General features: G+C 34.7%; 3 protein-coding genes across 4 annotated transcripts; 2 read left to right on the top strand and 1 right to left on the bottom strand.

The window, feature by feature from the left end:
• The first annotated feature begins 1243 nt into the window (after positions 1 to 1243).
• On the top strand, positions 1244 to 4109 carry LOC106663746 (PHD finger protein 20-like protein 1). Its single transcript, XM_014388823.2, has 5 exons — positions 1244 to 1417; positions 1494 to 1631; positions 1703 to 1824; positions 2165 to 2314; positions 3835 to 4109. Exons 1-5 carry the CDS (start codon positions 1299 to 1301, stop codon positions 3954 to 3956), a joined length of 651 nt encoding a protein of 216 aa, XP_014244309.1. The 5' UTR covers positions 1244 to 1298; the 3' UTR covers positions 3957 to 4109.
• Positions 4110 to 4447: 338 nt separating this feature from the next.
• LOC106663745 (cellular tumor antigen p53-like) lies at positions 4448 to 15380 on the bottom strand. 2 transcript variants are annotated; one of them, XM_014388820.2, is made up of 9 exons: positions 15292 to 15380; positions 12800 to 12865; positions 12654 to 12713; positions 12538 to 12583; positions 5443 to 5607; positions 5190 to 5385; positions 4880 to 5132; positions 4645 to 4798; positions 4448 to 4584 (listed from the first exon to the last, which is right to left on the bottom strand). In XM_014388820.2, the coding sequence occupies exons 2-9, from the start codon at positions 12862 to 12864 to the stop codon at positions 4474 to 4476; spliced, it is 1050 nt and encodes a 349-aa protein (XP_014244306.1). In that variant the 5' UTR covers position 12865; positions 15292 to 15380; the 3' UTR covers positions 4448 to 4473. The 2 variants fall into 2 exon arrangements, with proteins under 2 accessions (XP_014244306.1, XP_014244308.1); XM_014388822.1 differs by lacking the exons at positions 12538 to 12583; positions 12654 to 12713; positions 12800 to 12865; positions 15292 to 15380 and adding an exon at positions 8929 to 9077.
• Positions 15381 to 19017: 3637 nt separating this feature from the next.
• On the top strand, positions 19018 to 19836 carry LOC106663575 (mediator of RNA polymerase II transcription subunit 20). The gene has a single exon (XM_014388492.2). The coding sequence runs from the start codon at positions 19128 to 19130 to the stop codon at positions 19740 to 19742; it is 615 nt and encodes a 204-aa protein (XP_014243978.1). The 5' UTR covers positions 19018 to 19127; the 3' UTR covers positions 19743 to 19836.
• The last annotated feature ends 1065 nt before the right edge of the window (positions 19837 to 20901 follow it).

The raw sequence follows: 20901 nt of genomic DNA on the forward strand, positions 1-20901 counted from the left end.
AAAAAATATATTTTGCATTGTATAAATTCACTTTTCCACATCCAAAATGTAATTGTTATATGTAAACAATGTTTGTAAATCCCAGGCCTGAAGATGATCTCAATAAAGATCGAAACGTTGGCACGATGAAGAAAATGTTTTTCTGAAACCTACATCACACCAGATCGCATCTTACGATTTCTAAATAAATATCAATTAACGGTCACTAATCACCACACACACAGAAGATACAATAAAATACTCTAATCATAAGAAACAATATAACACCTTTATTAGAAGTTGTACGCACGCTGGTCAGTCGCATTAAAATTATTATAGAAACAGAAGAAAAATAATAAAACAAAATAACAGTAGGCTTAATCTTAGCTCACCCTGCTCAGAGGACTGCTGCTGAGACTAACTCCACCATATTCTTTGGAGAAAATGGAAATTTATCCAAGCTCGTCTTGAGGTGCGATGTGACATCTGGAGAAGGGTTCTGGACGCGGCACATGCACTACTTTGTTAGCGATTTCAATCGCTTTCAGGCACAAATAAAATGAAGGGAAACTTATCAGGAAATTAAAAGAAACTATTTGAACGAAATAATGAAATTGGAGGCAATTTGAAGCTAGCGGACTGAAATCGGAAGCAGTATGGATAGCACAATGGAAACAGGATGGAATCTAAAAGAAGGCAGTCTTAAAAAGAAAAAAAGAAATTTAAAAAAATGAGAGAGAAGGGATAAAGCAGAAGCAAATTAGTGTATATAAAACAAAAATATAACAGTGAAATATGGCGGAGTTGAGGAGCAAAAACAGAGTAGGACTAAAGGGGAGCACTCCCGCTAGAGGATTAACAAATCAAAACAATTTGCTCGTGCGAACAGAAGCCGATGAACAAAATTAACATATTTTCTTAATAACTAACCATATTAAATGAAATTAATGACTGGTTAACCCACAAAATAAATAAAACTAACAGAAATTTATGCTATCATAAAATCATAATTGAAATAGAAAGGCGATGCCCCAGATATTCACCGTGGCTCAAATGGTTATACCTCAAGGTTCAGTTCCAAAGACCATGGGTTTGAATACTATCCAGGCCAGGCATTGGCTTTTTTATTATTTTATTTGTTCATTTTGTTTGTTCTTTTTTATCTAATTTCATGTTTAAAAATTAACTTAATAACATAATGAATAAGATGAAACTGATTAAAAAAAAAAAAAAAACTAAATAGATTTTATGTTCATTCTTCATGATTTCAGTGTGACATTTGCCTTTGCTGGCAACACGGGCACTGTAATGGCATTGAGATGGACAGTGAAGTCCCAGACCAGTATGTGTGCTACATTTGCAGGTATCCGGCGAAAGTTCGAGCCTCGAAGAAATATTCGTATGCAATCCACTACTTAACTCAAGGAAAGCTTCCCAGGTAATAATAGTTAAAACAATTTTATTCGTTCATATTATATACATATTGTAAAGAAGTGAATTAAAATCATTTACAGCTTTAGTTTCCGCACTAAAAATGAGAGGGATATAAAACAAAGGGAATCTGTTTTAAAAAAATGCTATGAGATATCACAAAGGCTCCACGAAATCAAAAATGTGGATCAGAGTCTGAGAGTAAAAATTAACATTGCGGAGTAAGTAGATTGCTATTGTTTTTTTGTTTTGTTTTTTAAATTTATAATTTGATTGTTTTGGTTAATTTTAGGCAACCAGACCATCCAAAACACTACCTCTGGGCCAAAAGTTGGTCTGAAAAGAATTTTAACGGGGTGGAAAAACCAGGGAGAGGAAGTTTAAGTGACAATCAGACAGAGGAGAAATCACCAGGTAACTTTTATGCATAAATTACTCAAAAATTACTGGGAAAAGTTACTTAGTCAACTAATTGAAGTCAACTAACATAGACAAAATTTTCTTATTAATAAGGTTGCTACACAAAAAGAGTTTATTTTCTTAATGATTAATTAAGTTACAGTTAAAATAACACTAGATTAATGTATCCCTTTAAATATTAGTTTAAAATTTAAGTTTAGTTAAATATTTATTGATTTAGTTTTATTCCATCCCCCCCCCTAGCAGTAAATGCTCTCAGGTAAAACAATGAATCTTTAGAGACAAAATAATCGTAGATTTTATTTTCTTCTTAACTTTATAAAATGTCTTATAGATCACGAGAACAAATTAGGCAACAGGGTCCCAGTGCCACCAGAGGCACAGATCGACACGGCAGAGTGCCGTCTGAGATTGCTAGAACATGTTGATGACTACCTTCAGAGTATGGATGACAGACTGACATCACTGCAGACACAGATAGCAGGTTTGTAGACATATTAAGACTTTATGGGCAAGTGTCGACAAATAGCTGCACAAGTCTTTTTCCCATTGTGAACACAGCATAAAGTGGTTTTATTATGTTTATCTGGGTATAGCAGACTGTATTTTGTTTATTTTGAAAGGGAAGGAGAGAGCAAGTAAGTTTCTTTTAGACTCACAATTCAGGGCATCAATCCACTAAATATTTTATATTTTTGTATTCTACCCTTGATCATTCTAAATCGACATCATCGGTCTCCTTCATATCACCCACACATGCTGAGTCAATCTGTCAGTGGCACTACCAGTAGAACCAGTAAGTCTCAACATGATGTCCTTTTTAGATGGCTCAGCTGAACAGAAATACTATCTAAAACACAAAAATACACACAGTCGACTCTTGTTAATTCAAAACTTGATCATGCAAATTTCTGGGTATTATGAACTTCTGAGAGGTCACTTTGGTAAATACAAAAAAATCTGTTTTTGGTACACTTATTAATACGAAATAATTTTTGTAACACAGGAAGAGCATTTTATAAATCGAAACCACTTCCCCTCATTATAAATCAAACTTTTTCTTTGTAATATTCTTGCAAATTTCCACATGTTTTTTACTTCCTTGCAGCTTAAAGTTCTTAGAACCTTTTTGTAGTTTATTATATTTGACATTCAGTTTTGTCAATGAGATATCACTTGTAAACAATAGTCACTTTGGAAAATGATTCATCCAAAGGACGCCAGGCAACAGAATTAAAACCCTTTATGGTTTTTATTAATAGCCCATAACCATGTTCATTTCTACAGTTGATCTGTTTTCACTTTTTCATTAATTTTACAATGTTTTGTATATGTAAAATTTAAGTAAGAACTTTTAAAAATGCATATCAACTTATTGATTTTTTTTGTGTGTTGGCCGCATTTTTTTAGGGGTTGATACAATGCTCATTACTAAGGAAATGTCCCTGGTTTGAATTTAGTGGCCCTATATAACTGCTTACCCGGTCTTTGTCAACCTGTCAGCACATCCTCTTCCTTTCCAGTCACCCCGGTAAACTAAACTCCAATTTTAATTCTGCCACCCACAACTTGTCCAGTTCCAATCCCATTTCTAAAAGTTTCCTCAGGACCACATTGCAGCTCATCTAACTTTTATATTTCCTAATACTAACGATGTCCTCGAAGCCATATCCAAATCCCTTTTCAAGGCCATAGGAGCTAGCATACTCACCGAATTCCTGAAACTCGGCCTCTCAGTTATACTTCCGGTCGTACTTCATACCTTAACTACTCACTCCAGAACTCCCTCATACTGGCAAAAAGCCCTTGTCTACCCTATCAACAAAATTTACCCTTGTGTACCCCATCCACTCCTAATGACTACCGACCTATATCTATTTTATATACCAAAAGTTCAAAGTTACCAGTACCTCTCATAATCGGTGATACTCGCCCATGCGACCTCGTCTGCAAAGTGTTAAGTTAATTTAAAAATATATAGAATAAAATATCTTTCTTTCTTAGCACTGGAATCTCAAGACATTGACCTATCGAGCAACATATCTTCTGACAAGCTGACCAAGCAGACCATCCAGATGCTGTTACGGGACCTGAAATCCGTTCAGAAATTAGCTGCCATATCTTAATCTGCCACGCTGCAGCCTTCAATTGACAATATGTATCATGCCATTGTCGAAGGCATTGTATACAATAAGTTTCTATATTTTCATTTAGTGTAAATAAATGTGCAAAGTCATCATATTTATATAAATATATATATATATACACAGCAATACCGTAATTAAATTATTTTTTAAATAAGATCATGTTTTGTTTTCATGTTTATTTCCATACTATCAACAGCAAAAACACCAAAGTATTGGTTAGACAAGTGAAGAAAATATTGTTATAAATATAAATTATAAACCAATAAAATTATTGAAAAAAGTGTATTAATATAAACAAAGTTAATTAATACAGATATATAAAATAATTGACCATACAAAAATGGTTACTCCATATAAAACAATAAATTGGTCACTCTTATAAAAGTATTTAAAAAATCACAAATTAACGAGGTCTCTGTTTAACAGAAAATTAAAAAATTCCTGACTATAAAACCAAAAATTATGTTGTCTTTGTTGCATTTCAACATTAAAATTGCTAGATATGTTTCAAAAGTTCTTCCAGATTTCTTATTGCTTTTGCGAAAGATGACTGCAATTTATGAATCTGTCTCAGTTCAGCCTTCACCCTTGCTTTAATGCCCTCCCGCTGGAAACAGTAAAAAAAGTAGTCAGTTTGTTTCTAAAAAGATAATTTAAAAAAAATTACATCTGATAATGGGTCATCCTCTTTCTGATCAAACGTAAGGAGTTGATGTGTTTTTATTCCATTTTTTTCAGCGTCTTTTTCCAGCCTGTCTTTGTCCCGTTTTGGACAACTGCAAATCTTGACGCCCAAGACACTCCTTCCCAAGATTTCACCCCTATGACAAAAAAGTACTGATATTAAAAAAGATTTGTTACAAAAATAAAACAGATTCGTCCATCTGTTATATTCTACAAACCTTGCGTTTTCTAATGTAAATACAACATTGATTGGTCTCCGCTGCATTCCCTTCTGACAGCTCGTTTTACAGGCAAATGTGTATAAGATATCGAATGAGTTTCGTCCAGGCTGCTGGTTGACCAACTGCAAGGCGACCGAATGCCTCCTATTGTGACGATTGTAAAAGTACATCGCTCCTGCTGACTGACTCCGCACGACATGACCGACCAAGTTGTAGTAAGGACATCGACAAATGTCATCACTCCCATGAGCTAAAGTTCAATTCGCCTGTTCAGCCACGAAACGTTTACAACGAAAATAACAGTTACCTTCATTTGTCGGATCATCTTCAATTGAATGTATCGTACACCTGTTCACAGGGAGACCGATGTAATCCGTGCTGCAATAAACTGGCATTGCACGTATGAAAAGCTCTTCATCCTTGTTTACTGGACAGTCGTATACAAACTGCACCATCAACACTTTGTTCATGTCAATAAATACTTGGTTGAATATATTGGAGTACTAAAAAATAATTAATTAAAGTCTAGACAGTAAAGCCAGTTTTCAATTTCATTTTACCTCCCATGAGGATTTGTAGCTTCCGCTGTTTCGTAAGAAGAACTCAAAATTGTATATCCCTGGAAAATTTGACAGTGAAGGTACTTGTTTGTTGTTGTGAATGTCTTCTGCAGATTCTTGCAGAACTTGCGTCGAGTCACAAATCTGAATATCTTCTAATTCTTCCTATAATTAAAAAAGAAAGAAAAATTAAAAGGTAAAGCTTGGGTAAAAAGTTTCTCAACGTTTACAATAAAATAAACGATTAAATAGGGTGTTAAAACATTTTTTTTTAATATGTACCAATCTGGATATCAGAAATGATCAAATCCACAGGAAAAAAATAAAAGTTTCAAATTTCACAAAAGCTTTTGAAAAATAAATGTTTATTCTGATTTCAGCCAGCTTAAAATTTATAGTTTTTTGCAATTGTGTTGGTCTGCTTATTTTGTTGGTCAACAAATTCTTAATTTCTTAAGATTAAGGTCTTAATTTCTTTTCTTCTTCAGAGATGGGTTTATCTGAACATGGTGATGGTTGAATCACATCTGATGAACCAAAACAGTGACGCTAGCAGTTCAAATTGACTGGAAATAACCAAACTATAGGTTAATTACCCCACAAATTTCAAGAGGAAATCTCAGATGAAAGTTCTTAATGAAGCGTTTATTTAATATCTAGCACAGTAAAAAAAAGTGTTAAATCTGAAAGTTTTGGGCTCTTGCTGGAGAAAAACCACAAACTGGAGCATCTCGGCAAAACTGTGGTTATTGTCTGGGTATCTGGACCTAATGGTCTGGATGGGGTAAAGAACGTAAAGACACCAGGACGTCCCAATTTCCAGACAACTACCACGATCCAGTCCTCTGTTGCTATCAATACAATAAAAAACATGGTTGAAAGAAAGTGGCACTGTTGATGGGCCAGATTGGCAGAGAAAATCTCACATATCAAGAGCATTTTCGATGGGTGGCCCTTGCAGGATATGTCTTGTAGAAGAGGGGTCATCCTCAACCAATTAAGGATAGGCTATGCAAGGACACATGGATATACTTTTGGACCAAAGCTTACATGTGTCTGGCATGCAGAGAAAGGTTGGTCGATGAGTCCCAAAAAGTGCATTCCTTGGCTACATATAAACAGTCTGTAACCCATGTGAAAAATATGCTTGAACACAGCAGGAAGTCTTCTGGGTCCACTATTACAATTTTTGGAGGAAACAGGATTTTTTATTGTATATAATAGTGATAGTATGTACTTATTGGCATGAATATGTAGTATGAGAGGGCCAATGGCAAAATATTCAGTTACCCATCGATCACCAATTAGGTTAGTTATAGGTGAAACTGGCGATGGAGGAATATCAAGCACTCCACTCCCGTAACTGAGTGAATGTATGCAAATAAGAAAGAATGTATTTAAAAGTGAGTGAAAGAGTGAATGGGTTTGTTTTAGGAATTGATGTGTTGGGATCTGAAATGACCTAGCTGCCCCTATCTTGCGGTTGGATGTATAAGACCAAGGTTTGACCTCGGAGTGCCAACACCTGGGGTGGGTGATTCTTGAGGCCTGCCGTTAGGTTACTGTCCATGGGCAGATTTCAGCTTACATAAACCTGCAATCAAATTTGATTCTTACTGACCATCTTGGTCTGCCTATCCTCACTGGGATGTCAGACACGTTTCATCATGGGTCTGTGCGATTTCTTTGAAGTCAAATCTCTTTTATAACTTACTGAAGGTGGAATCTGTTGGCACTCTTTGAAATTGGCAAAACACCGAAATGTGTTTTTAAACCAACTCAGCGAGGATAAAGGAGTAAAAAAAAATTCGGATCAAATTATAGGTTCATCACCCAATAGACCATAGGAAGAAATATCAAAATGAATATACATCTTAATCTGTTTATTTCAGTATTACTTTATATTTAAAACACTTGTGATTTAGAAAGTAGAAAAAGGTTTAGAATTGTATAAAGTTAGTGTTAAACCCATATCAAATTTCTGCCCAATGTTCAAAAAGTGGCTGTTGAATTATAAATAATTTGTAAAGTTATTTTGTTATAGCAATATTTTGACATGTTAATTGCAACAATACAAACGGGTTACTTTTATTTGTACATTATGAATTTAAATTTAAATTGTTTGTAATTTCAAAGGCACTCTTGACACGACACTCAAGAATGTCACAATTACACAGAAGAAAAACACTTTGAGTGAGTAGAAATACTTTGATTGAATATATAAAAAATATATAATGTAATTGTTATATGTAAACAATGTTTGTAAATCCCAGACCCTGAAGATGATATCAATAAAGATCGAAACGTTGGCATGATAAAGAAAACGTTTTTCTGAAACCTACATCACACCAGACCGCATCTCACGATTTCTAAATAAATAAAGTAATTTCAAAAGTAAAATACCAGGTATGTTTGATTTTTCTGTTGGTTTGCAATATGACGTTTGCCTTATTTGCCTAATTACGTATTAAAAAATGATCAGGGTGTTTAGAAAGAATTGTCAAGTACTTAAAATTTTAAATAATATATAATTAACATTCACAACCAAATTCACAATTTTGAAACTTGCAATTTCAAGTACTACATTGATATTGAATATGAATCGAGATAATAATAGCACCAGATCAAACATGACCAGGGCATTCCTTGTGGATTTAAATTTTAAAACTCTGAACTTATAAAAGTGGGAAATGCCCAATGTTTGTTTAAACGTTCAGAAAATTGGTTCCAATTTTTAAAATTGGCATTAAATACTGTATTGTGTGTATTCTGAGCAAAATGAAACTACAAATTATTAAATAACCCACTAACATAGGTAGATTATAAAGGTGGTGACTTTAATTTTGCGAGAATGTTTTTGTTGCTTTATTGTTCATACAATTATGTATGATGCATGATAAAATATTTAAATTTATGTTCTTTTAAGTACAGGCAAGAGCCATTTTTCAATTATTCAATAGATGTACATATAAAAAAATTGTACATATGTATATATGTAAAAGAGAATATATACACATACAAAAAATAATAAAATCAAAATAAAATGCACAATGAAAGGTAATATTAAAATAATAAAAATGTATATATACAAAGAATGAGAATTATGGAAGAAATGAATGAATTGATTTTTTTTTAATTAGAGAAGAAGTCATCATCTAAATTAAAATGTTTTGTAATTTTTACACACGTTTGAACTTGTATCCAAACTTGACCTACTTTGCATACATCAGCAGAATGTTTTGCATCCTAAAAACATATATGTACAATGTCAAAATTATCAAGCCGGTCAAAAAATATCAATGAGCAGTTTTAAATGCGATGTGTAGCGGTTAATGTTTAATGTTTGCAATCCATGTTTTAAAGGACGATTTGCCCAGCCAATTTGTGAAGAGATGGTAAGGTGGGCTAGAGTTGATGGAAGGACGTCGACTGAGTGTCCTCGTTTGTAAAGATCGGGCAAATTGAGAAAATCCCATGGAAACTCACCTTCTTTACGGTAGTCTCCATTTCCATCGTCTCTCCAATTATAGGACCGAATCAATGAAACAAAACCCGGCAAACTAGGCGAAACTAACTACTCAAGATCGTACTGTATGGATGTTGTTCATTCTTGTGGCATCATGTCAGTTCTGGCTACGTTTGGGCGAAAAACAAACAAACACGATTCCTGTCGGTTCCTTCTCGCAGACTTTTGTTTATTTACTGTTTATTTACGTTATATCTAAATACAAAAACGTTTTGCCATGTTTATTTTCCGTTTCAGTTTGTAACATCCCTTACAAAGAGAAACTCAAAAAAAGAAGAAATAGAATACATTGAAAAATAATAATAAATTAGTAATAATATAATATTTAGTATATACAAAAATAAAATTAGAAAACAAATGTAATTAAATTTAAGTAATAAATAGGGAAATTTAATCAAACCGGAATAAAGCATGTTGGGACATAGGTTCAAAAAGCTAGAGAAGTCTCCTACGCCCGAGAAGAAAAGTTCTTATTTCTAAATTTTCTAAAAAAATTTAAATTCTATCTTCTATGTAAGCATGTCGGGTTCGAATGCAGTGCCGCTGGATTCGAACCCGGGACCTTTACAGTGATGAGCGCCGTGTCAACGCCTAAACCGTTGTGGCCACCGACGCCCCCTTAAAAAAAGTGTAAAAAATAAATAAACAATAAAATTATTATTGATCTCTTTTCCATAAAAAATATTTTTTTATTACATTTATTTGGTATTTACAACTACAAATACAGTATTAAGTAAATATGTTCATATATGTTGAATTTGTCATTTAAGTCTCTTATAGGGGTGTTGCCCTGGGCCGGGAATCAAGTGCCCAAAAGAAAAATTCGAAATCGCACCGGCCACACTTTACACTTCTTGTATTTAAAAATTGACAGAAGATGCAAAGAAAGTTTGAAGAAAAACACCAGACCAATAATCGGTAGACGGATTGTAATACATACCTGTACTATGCTTTGTAAATAATAATATATTCACAGCTATGTTCATGGAAATAAAAAGCATTAATAATACAAAAAAAGCACGAATAATATCCATTACAGCGATGGGCACATTAAAGGATATATTTATTTTTTATGGTAATTCGGATCCTAATAATACTTCAATATTTCCTGCGGGTCTATCTATCCAAAGTCTACTTTTTTTTTCTATGAAGGCTGCTATTATTTTATACATTTACACTGATTAATTATTATGCTTACAGTTGAACGAAAAACTGAAGTATGGACACGAGTCAAAATTTTGACAAATCTCGTTTCAAATTCTTTTTCGCCGAAAATGATGGTTTTGTCGATAAGACTGAAAAACTTTCAAGATGAATAGTTGCGTTTTTGGATATTTGCCTTTTTGTCCGTTTAAAATGTATATTTCCGTTTTTATTATTATATCTTCAATACAAAGGCCTATTTTAATTTGTTGTCTTTGTATAAAATGCATGAATAAGCAAATATTTCGTGTAAAAATTTGGGATCAGATATACTATGGGATTTATATCCAAATGAATTTCGTCTGCCTATCCTCACTGCTTTGATTGGTCAGATATTTTTGAATTTCTTGCCATCTTCAGTGATAGGTTGAACTGAAGATGGCGAGAAGTTGAACCACGCCTAGACCAAACGGCGACAGGCAGACCAATACAACCGGAAATAACCAACTACGGGTTAATTGTCCCGCAAATTTCAAGAGGAAATCCACAGATTAAAGTTGCTAAATGAAGTATTTGTTTTAAAAGAAACAGAGTAAAAAGTCCAAAATTTGTGTTAAATCTGCAAGTTTGAGTAAAGCTAGATAATTATAATTAAAGACTTGGAACAAAATACAACTTTTTTAAACCCAAGGTAAACGATCACCAAGGAATCCTTTTTAAAAAGATAGTTCCGACTCACAATAAGTTGTTTTTCAACGATCCGGATTTCGAGCCTTTAGCACATTGTCAGGTTGAAGGAGTTCTACAACCTGATGATGAGCTAAAAGCTCGAAATCCGGATCGTTGAAAAACAACTTATAGTAGGAACTATCTTTTTAAAAGGACTGAACCGCTCTCATTTCACCATTCATCATTTCTATCACCAAGGAATTCTTTTTAAGGACAACGACTTTTAAGCAAAAGAAACGTTTTTGATGTAGTTGTAATATAGTTAATAAATAGCTGTAATGTAATTTGATCTTTGTCGACCATCTTGGTCTGTTTATCCTTGCTGGGTTGGTCTGATAGGCATTTTTCAACTTTTGCCTATGTGATTTCTTTGAAGGCGAATGAATCTCTTTCATAACTTTTTTGAAGGTAAGGGTCGTCACACTGAAGATGGAAAAATGTCGAACCGACAGACCTAACCAGCGAAGATAGGCAGACCAAGATTGCAATCTGAAAAGTTCAAGAAGTTGAACAACGTCACAGACGAAAACGACGACGATAGGCATACCAATACGACCAGAAATAAATGAACCACAGGTTTATTATCCCGCAAAAATAATGATCAAAAACAGCAAAATAACAGCAAAAACAGCAAATGATCGAAAAACAGCAGAGGTTATATCAACCCTCGGGGTGCCGGTGTTTTTGAAAAAAGCCCATTTGTAAGTATGTCGGGTTCGAATGCAGGGCCACTGGATTCGAACCCGGGACCTTTACCTTACAGTGATGAGCGCCGTGTCAACGCCTAATGCGACCACCGACGCTTCCTGATGTTAGGTAATTATGTAATTATTTATGTATTTATTACAATATTGCTTTATATTTAAAACGCTTGCACTTCTGAAAGTAGCAAACGATTGTATCAAGTTACCGTTAATTTGTGGTCAATAAGCAACTATTTCAGGTAAAAATTGGGTTGTAGACGAGGTAATGTTCATTTCTGGCTTTACACCAAAATCATTTTGGTCTATTATCCTCGATGTCAGACGCGTTATGGTATTTCGCCGGTAATGACCAAATTTCAAGTTCATCACCGCAGAAAAACACGGAGAAATCTCACAAAATAAAGAGAACTCATAAAAATACATATGCTCGCTAATATTCGTACCATTGGAGTGCTGAGAACATCTGCCACAGCTGAATGGAGAAAATATGCACCAAATGATAAAGAGAACAACAAAGAAAACTGAGCCCAACGTCGATAAAGAAGAATCTCTAAAATAATTAAAACTTAAATGAAGAACAAGAACAAACTTATTGAAAAATAATCGATACCCGCGGTTCCTAGGATCAAGGAGATTTGCTTTTAAACAAAACATCCAGACAAACCTAAATACATACCAAAATGGAATATGAAATTGGAAAAGCCTTCAGTCAACGAATATACCTGTCGATACATCAATGTATCTCGGAAGTAAGAAGGTACTGGCCTACAGGGGCAGGGATATTTGGTCCCATAATCAAATATTCTGAGCCCATAGGCTTGTACTTTCTAACCGCACGCAATTGAACAATAGAAGTAAAAATTGAAATGCAAAATAATTAAAATAATACAGCATTATTGTATTAACATGTTTGATTAATCGACAATAAAAACCAAAAAGTGTATATTACTTAATCCACATGACACGGTCTAAAAATAAATTATATCAATTTACCAAATCTTCGTTCACTCCGATTTCCTTTATAAGATCAGACGGCATGCTGAAAAAACAGAAAACATTAGCAATTTAATTAAAATGAGAGGCGAACAGTTGAAGTTGAGAAGACTCACTCTTTCCAATTCGAATTCAGCACGTGCAGCAGCATCGAATCGCTCGTGTTCATTTCCATGCTAAAATTACAATTCTACGTGAAAATACCGATCGTGATTTGAAAAACATTGATCAAAATATGAAATTTTAAAAATCTTCTACATACTCTTTCCACGGCAAGTTCAGTTCCTGAACTGGGACAAGCATCGAATCCTTGGTTGGCGACTGCATGCTGAAATCCACCAAAGAAAATTAACAAATAACTAGTTTTAATATCATTTAACATGGAATGCATTAATAAAGCTTCAACTATTTTGATAATAATAAAATTCTGAAGGAAAAGTTAAGGCCACTTATATATATATGTCACTTAAACTCCTTTTCCTTCAAATCATGGACTTTCACCTATCTTACATTGTCTGTCTGAATATTGTACTAACATTTTTCTTTATTTGCATAAACATTCAGTTATATTGAATTGACACTGGTGATGTAGTTTACAATAGATCGTGTACAAGTACAGTAACACAATGCCATGCTATGAACTAAAAACAGTTTAGAAAATTGTAAAATAAGTCAAAAAAGAAACCTTATTTATCAAAAAACAACAAAAGAAACCTTAATTTAAAATATTGAAATTTCTTTGTTACAAGAAAATAATTACCAAGTGTTAAGGTTGACTGTAATTACTACTTAATGCTTTTAAAAAAATAACTTTGGCCCAAGTAGTAGTAAAATAAGTACTGCTAAGACCCTCCAATTTGATCGTACATTTGGGTTTAAAAAGGAAGATTTTGGTCAAGTCTTAAAAACGTTTAAATCACGATGATTAGTAATAGTAAAAAAAATTATTTGTGAGATGTCTACTTGGGTTCTGTAGGTTGCGAACCAGTAGTTTGGCCATTTGACTTTATTTTGGACAACGCGGTTGTGCTTCTCGCCATCTTCAGTACCAGGACAGAGTTTTAAACAGGGCGAGATACCAAACTAATAACCCTGACAGCTAAAGATGTGCCCATCTAACAGATCAAAAAGACGGGAAAAGGCCAACTTAAATTTTTTTAAGCAGTACGGTTTGAAGCTTCGTGTGGAACTTTTGGAAACTGGATCGGATCAGTTCGGCCGTTGTGGATAGTGAGGTGATTTAGGCGCTTTGAAAGTTTGCCTAAGGACTTTTAATTGGAACGACTGGATTCGTTGGATGGCTTTGCGGAACCCCACGGTTCAACCCCGTATGTCCGGAATGTTTTGTACAGGGTTAGATGAGTTTTGACGGTCTTCGTTTTAGGCTTTTGTCTTATCTGTGGATTTTTCGTCAGTCTGTTGTCTAGGTATAAACTTAAGTATCTGACTTCAGTGGAAGTTGCTCCTTGTCGTTGATGCACCATGGAGGGCAAAACGGTCTTTTTAATGGTCACTGGGTACATTTTTCCTCAAACGGTTTTGTCCTCCTGTGCTTGGATTTTGGAGGTTGCTTGGATAAAGATTGGGGTTAGAAGATTGCCACCATAATAATGTTGTTCGGATGTATAATGTATAGGAAAATCGGTAGTGTAGGTTGTACGGTTCATGGGACCAAGAATGCTTGTTTTCATTCAGTTTTTAAGTTTGAAAACTTTTTTTTACAGAAGATTATCAACAATTAAAGTCTCGGATCTCAATTTTGTTTATTTCGGCAACCCACCATTTTTTTTTACATTGCAGATTTTTTAAACAAAACTAAATATATAAATATATTATCTACCCAATATTGTAGTAATACAATCAGAAAATGATCAATTTCTAATTTTTCGAAATTTTAAAATACGCAATTAATTAAAATTGTTTGTTATGTTTTTAAGCAGTAAGTAGGCCGTCAAAAATACTCAAACGTTTGACGTTTAGAACTTTTAAAGTTATTACAAAAAAATAAATAAATAAAAGATAAAAATGTTGAACAAATTTTGTCGAATACCAAATTTAAAACAAAAATTCGTCGGGCTATTAGTTAAATTTCCGACAATTTGATCGCATTTAATTCATATTTTGTATTTCATCAGAGAAACGACTTAAAAATAAAGCCTCTTTTACAATATATTTTATGGAATATGACTAAATAATAAATATTGTTAATAATGTGTGGTGACCTCATCTCACGATTTCCGAATAATCATTTTTTTATAGTGCCTACGTTTCGATCTTTAATTAGATCATCTTCAGGGCCTGGGATTTACAACATTGTCTATATTTAACAAATATATGTAGGATGTGGAAAAAAATGAATTTAGACATCGCAAAAAAATATATATTTTTTATATTAAATTAAAGTATAGTACGCAAAAATAAACACTTTGAATGAGTAGAAATACTTTGATTGAATATAAAAAAAAAATTTTCATTGTATAAATTCTCTTTTATAAATCCCAGGCCCTGAAGATGATCTCAATAAAGATCGAAACGTTGGCACGATAAAGAAAAACATTTTCTGAAACCTACATCACACCAGACCTTATCACACGATTTCCGAATAATCATTGTTAATAATTAACGGTTTATTCTGGGACTGTCTTCAGCCAAATATGAATTTTTCCTTGTATGTTGATCACAACTCTATTTTAAAAAATCGTCCAATTACTTGCCTTAATAAGCCAGGACAGTTGAATATTAATTATTAATTACCTGAACTAGGTGAATTGTTAAATGGTCAGTTTCAACGTTGGCCGTGGAACATGGAATAGCGAAAAACATCACTCGGGAGATGACCGTTGACTTGTAAACACAATTTTACTTAATTCCATTTCTTCAAATCCTATAAACAGAATATCACCGACTTTTCATTATCAAATTGGATTAAACTTATCACGATTCTAAATGAAAATATCTAGAGGTAAGAACAATTACTTGGGATATTGGCTAATTAATGCCGAATTCATCCCGACGAACTAATAAAACTGGGAAGTTTTCTTTTTACGAAAATTGTCAAAAATAGTGAATTTTAGAGGATTTTGTTATTTGAAAACCTGGGAAATCAAAAGTTAAAGAAAAATACTTTTGTTCCCTTTATGAAAATAAATGTAATATCATTAATTTTAAAAAGGACTAAGTTTGTTCTCATTATTTAATTTGTTTTGTCAATATTTTAATATCCTTTGACAATCCTTGCCTTCATGTTTTATTTTCAAAAGATAAAACTAGGTTTATAAATATACGATATATATTTAAATAACATATCTGTAGACGCAGGAAAGAAACACGTTTTTTAAATTGTATTTATTTACATGCTTCATATAAAATATTATATGTAATACAAGTATAACATAAACATAAGTATAAAATATATATACAAGTGTAATTAATATTATGTTAAGAATAATTTATAAAAATGCGAATAGAAAAACGGAGAATGAAGATATGATGTCGGGGCTTCGGTGGCTGCAACGGTTTAGGCGTTGACACGACGCTCATCACTGTAAGGTAAAGGTGCCGGGTTCGAATCCGAAAAAAGACTAAATGCTGGGTTCACCTAGCTTTCGGCACCTTATAATGCCATCATCAGGGCTTTTCCAAGGATGAGAAAACTATTAACATGGAAAACTACTGTACAAGAGTTTTGGGTTTAAGGTTATGGAGCACGTAGCCATCATAATACATTTTTGACGGTGAAACAGACATCTCGCTAAAAATCCGTATGACTAAAGGTCCAACTATATTTTTATTCTGACTAGTATTTTCTTACAGGTACGTTCACAGAGAATATTTACAAAAATTGCTATTTTATATATTTAAAACTGAAATTACAGCTATTTACAGGAACTATATACAAAGGATTAAAATTAATGAGAGAGAGCGACGAACCCCGTCATTTTCACCGTCAAAAATGTATTATGCTGGCCATGTGCTCCATAACCTTAAACCCAAAACGCTTGTACAATAGTTTTCCATGTTAATCGTTTTCGTCATCCTGACAAAGCCCTGATGATGGCCGTTTTAAGGTGCCGAAAACTCAGTGAACGCAGCATTTAGCCCTTTTTTCACCTGTCTAATGACCTCTACGAAAATTAGACCCTGCATAAAACGGAGAATGTTACTTAAAATGAACATAAATAAAAGTAAATATATATAAAATATGAGCCTAATAATAAAATTAACAGACAGATTAATTAAAAAATATATAATCATACGACATTTACAATTTTTTCTTTACTAAATTGAATTAAAATTTATTGATTTTGAAATGTTTACAGTAATCTTTATCCATGAGCTTGTTCTGATCAGGTAGCTACTTCTTGCTTTTCAGTGAGCAGTTCTTTATCCAAATAAAAAGTGATTCTTTTTCGTATATTGGGTGTTGAATATTTTGCTCTACAGCATAGCTGGCTGGTAGGAGCATTTTAAGATTATTATTATTATTTATTTTATTAAGATGGAAGCGGAAAAAATACGTATTGTTTGGGCCACGTTGTGTTAAAATGTGCGTTAGTGCTGCAACTTTGAGAAAAAAACTTTCTTGTCTGTTTTCCATTAGTTACAATTGACTTAACATTTTCCCATGTTTCAAAGCTGTCGTGAACAACTTTTTGTCAATTAATGATTTTGGAAGTTTGTTCTATGCCGCAAACACATGTCAGTCGAGGCTAGTTCGGCCAGTTTGTCGTCTTCATTCCCTTTTATTCTGCAATAATTTTTTACTCAACCTAGTTCTATATACAGTAAAAAAACTGTTTACTCTGAAAACCAGAATAGGGGATCCAGATACCCGTTGAAGTGGTTAAGCACAATTCTCATATCTGGTGCCTACACGCGTTCTGTATGGAGCCAACGAATAGCACCCTTCATTTATGTAGGACATCGAGCAACCTTTCTCCACATGTCAGACACATATGTGGGCTTTGGCCCAAAAGTAAGTCCATGTGTCGGACCCTCGTTTGGGTGAGGATTCTACGAATCCGATCCTCATATCGACAATGAACATGATACGTGAGATCTTTTCTGCCAGCCCGGCCCACTGACGCTGCCACTTTCTTTTAATCATGTTTTTCATATCAAAGCATTAAAAAAATTAACCTTAAAGATTCGATATCTATCTGGGAGCATCATATTTAAATAAAATTAACACCATTGCAGCAAATTAGAGACAAAACTGTAGGATGTAGGTTTAAGGACAATGTTTATGTTAACAATGTCAAAGACTTTAGAGAAGTCTATGAGCATGGACTGGGTTGTGGTGGTAAATAGATTCAAGTATATAGTTTTAATGATTAACAAATTTAAAAGAAACTGACTGATTTGTTATGAAACCCATGCTGTTGGAATAATTGTTGAATCATCATTATTATTATAAATTCTCATAGATAGGGGACAGGGATGAAAGAGGCGGCCAAGACCTACTGCACCTCAACCAGAATAGATCTCTTGTGCTCTATCTATTTATAACTCACTATCCTGCTTCAGGTTATTAATCAGCCTCTACAGCTTTGCCAGTGGCTACTTAGTGTGATCTTGCTTGCGGTTTTTCTTGCCCTAGTTGCAAGAACCTGCACCTACATAGACCTTCACAGTCTCCTCCTGTTCCTGGCAGTATCTGTACAGGGTTTCTTCTGTCTGTACTCCTATCAGGTGCATGTCTTTCTTAAGTGGCAGTGTCCTGTCAGGAGTCCAACCAGAATCCTGGTTCGGTTGCGGTTGTCTTCCAATAATTCTTTTGTAAGTTTTGCGGATGGTCATTCTATGAATCTCTTCGCGCGCCTCGTACCTGTGATATTATTCCACCAGGTTTTGGACTCATAAAGGATCTATTTTAAGATGTATCCTCTTTTGTGGCAGGATGCTAAGCCACAGTAGGGTTCAGGACCCAGAGAGTCCAAGTTGGCCACCTTTTTAGCCAACATGTCAACCTTTTCGTTGCCTCTGTGCCCCGAGGCCCCGGAGTGCCCAGCGGACAGCGACCGATGCCAGGGTTAGGTCATTGGTGTCGCTGACTTCCGTCAGGGCCTCCATGCAGTTCCAAACACTCTTTGTCTTCGCCTCATTCTCATAGGTAGTTGATTCAAATCATTTTAAAATTGCAATTTTTTTTTAATTGGTCTTATGATCTTTGCATATTAGCCATGACGAATCTCTTATATATGTTGTTCAAATTGGGGGTTATCGGGAAAAAAGGGCCAGAGGCGACGGTGGGAATCGAACCCACGACCGTGAGAGTCTATCATGCTAACCACTCGGCTACCGCGGTCCCCTTAAAAAAATTGCAATTAAAAGTTCAATAATCAAAAAACAAACAAAAATGATCGAAAACGACCAAACTATAAGATTTTTATAGCCGGTTGAAAATGGTGGACGGTGAGATTGAAATTGTAGTTCCCGCCTCACTACGTCCTAGATAACTGGGTTAGGTACACATGTACACTGTAGTTTGGAGGTTACAATAGCGCCGACCGCCGGTTTTGTTTACCATTGGCAACACTAGTACTATTATGGATTTGTATGTAAATTGACATCGAGAAGGCTAGCGAACGATGGGTGTTACGATCCTGCAGCAGTTTTCAATGCTGGAGAACAGAACGGGCCCGCAGACGATCGAATTCCTCACGAAGAGAGTGGTCGCACTGGGTGCGGTGCAGTGCGGCCAGTTCCTCGTCGACTGCGACACGTACGTTTCCAACCCGTCACTCGGGCCGCAGAGGACAGTGCACGTTCTGCACAATTCCGAGCAGCCCGCTTCTGTCTTCTCCCTGCTTGAGACGGGCTCGAAGAGCATCCCACTCGTCGCCGACGGCCTCTTCGACTTGCTCATGCTCAAGATGACGCCGATCTACACGAAAAAACAGCCCAAGATCGAGTCGAAAGGGCCGAGGTTCGAGCTGGCAGACTTCTGCATCAAACTCGGCAGCGTCACCATCAGCCAGAACTTCAAGGGCGTCCTGGTCGAGGTGGAATACCGGCCCTGCACCGTACCGTCCTACTGCTCCGGACTACTCAGGGAGTTCGCCCAAGGATTTCTCGGCTCCTGTGTTCAAGGGCTTGGCCCGTACTTCACAAACCGCATGGACGAGTCTTATCAACCGATAGACACTGTACAGCAATATTTAGAACACTTTACCATGTACAGAAAAGCAGCATATGCTGTTTAGTTAATGCAAAAAAGCTGGACTTCAAAGTAAATGTGTTAAACATTTTTTATATATGTGCAAAGTTTGAAAATATACTAACTTATTATTTTATTTATATTTTTGTATCATTGAAATATGTTCAAACCTTCAGATATTTCAACCTGTACCATCGACATTTTACCCTGCTTTTCTAAAGTACAATCCCAATACAGCTGTTGAAATTTAATAACAACTCTTTTTAGCACATCCGATAAATTGTGCAGTTTAATTTGAAGGGTAAATGGTTAATAATAAATATTGTTAAATCATTTTTTCATAAGGAAAAAAAAAAAAAAATCATTTTTATTTTATTTTGTTATTTACCATTACTTTTAATATTTTTATGCTAGAAGAAATGAAAATTTCGTTCTTTGCAAGAATTGTAATATTCTTATTACATATCAAAATTTTTGCATTTCTTCTAATATAACGAGCATCCACTAGTGTACATAATGTGGTAATGTCATAGACGATATTTACAAAGTTAAAAAAAATTCACTAATTTGACTACCTTCAATCTATAAGGATATAAAATAAAGTATATAATAAGAATATTTCTTATGAAATTTTGCTTTGGTGATGGTGGTGAATCAACTGACGATAATATTTTTAATGAAAAGTAAAGTAATTTCTGTTCTATGTGCTTTGTTGGAGAGATACCATGAATTGGTGCACCTCTGCAAAATGGTAGTAGTTGTCTGGGTCTCGGTCTGGAGGGCAACGAAAAGGCGGCTAAGGCTGGGATATCCCAACCTCCAGACTTCACCACTGCAATCCAGCCCCTTGACGCTAAAAATACAATAAAAGTCATGATTAAAAGAAAATGGCATTGATTTGCCTCGATGCTCTTGCATATAAAGAGCACTGTCAATAGGAGGCCCTGGGAGGATGTGATTCATAGGAGAGGGGTGACTTATTTTTTTAGGCCAAAGCTCTTGTATGTCTAGTATGTTGCTCAATGTGTCCCACCTTATTGAAGGGTGAAACTCCTTGGTTCTCCATATAGACAGCATGTAGGAATGCCACTTGAATGAGAATCTTGCTTGAGCATGGCAATATCTGGGTCCCCTGTTCCACTTTTTGGAGAAAACAGGGTTGTTTTTTTGTGTTCAAGACACAACTAATAGGTTTGTGTCCCTAG

Source organism: Cimex lectularius, unplaced genomic scaffold (genome assembly GCF_000648675.2).
Source record: "Cimex lectularius strain Harlan isolate CLEC.00 unplaced genomic scaffold, Clec_2.1 scaffold303, whole genome shotgun sequence".
NCBI lineage: Eukaryota > Metazoa > Arthropoda > Insecta > Hemiptera > Cimicidae > Cimex > Cimex lectularius.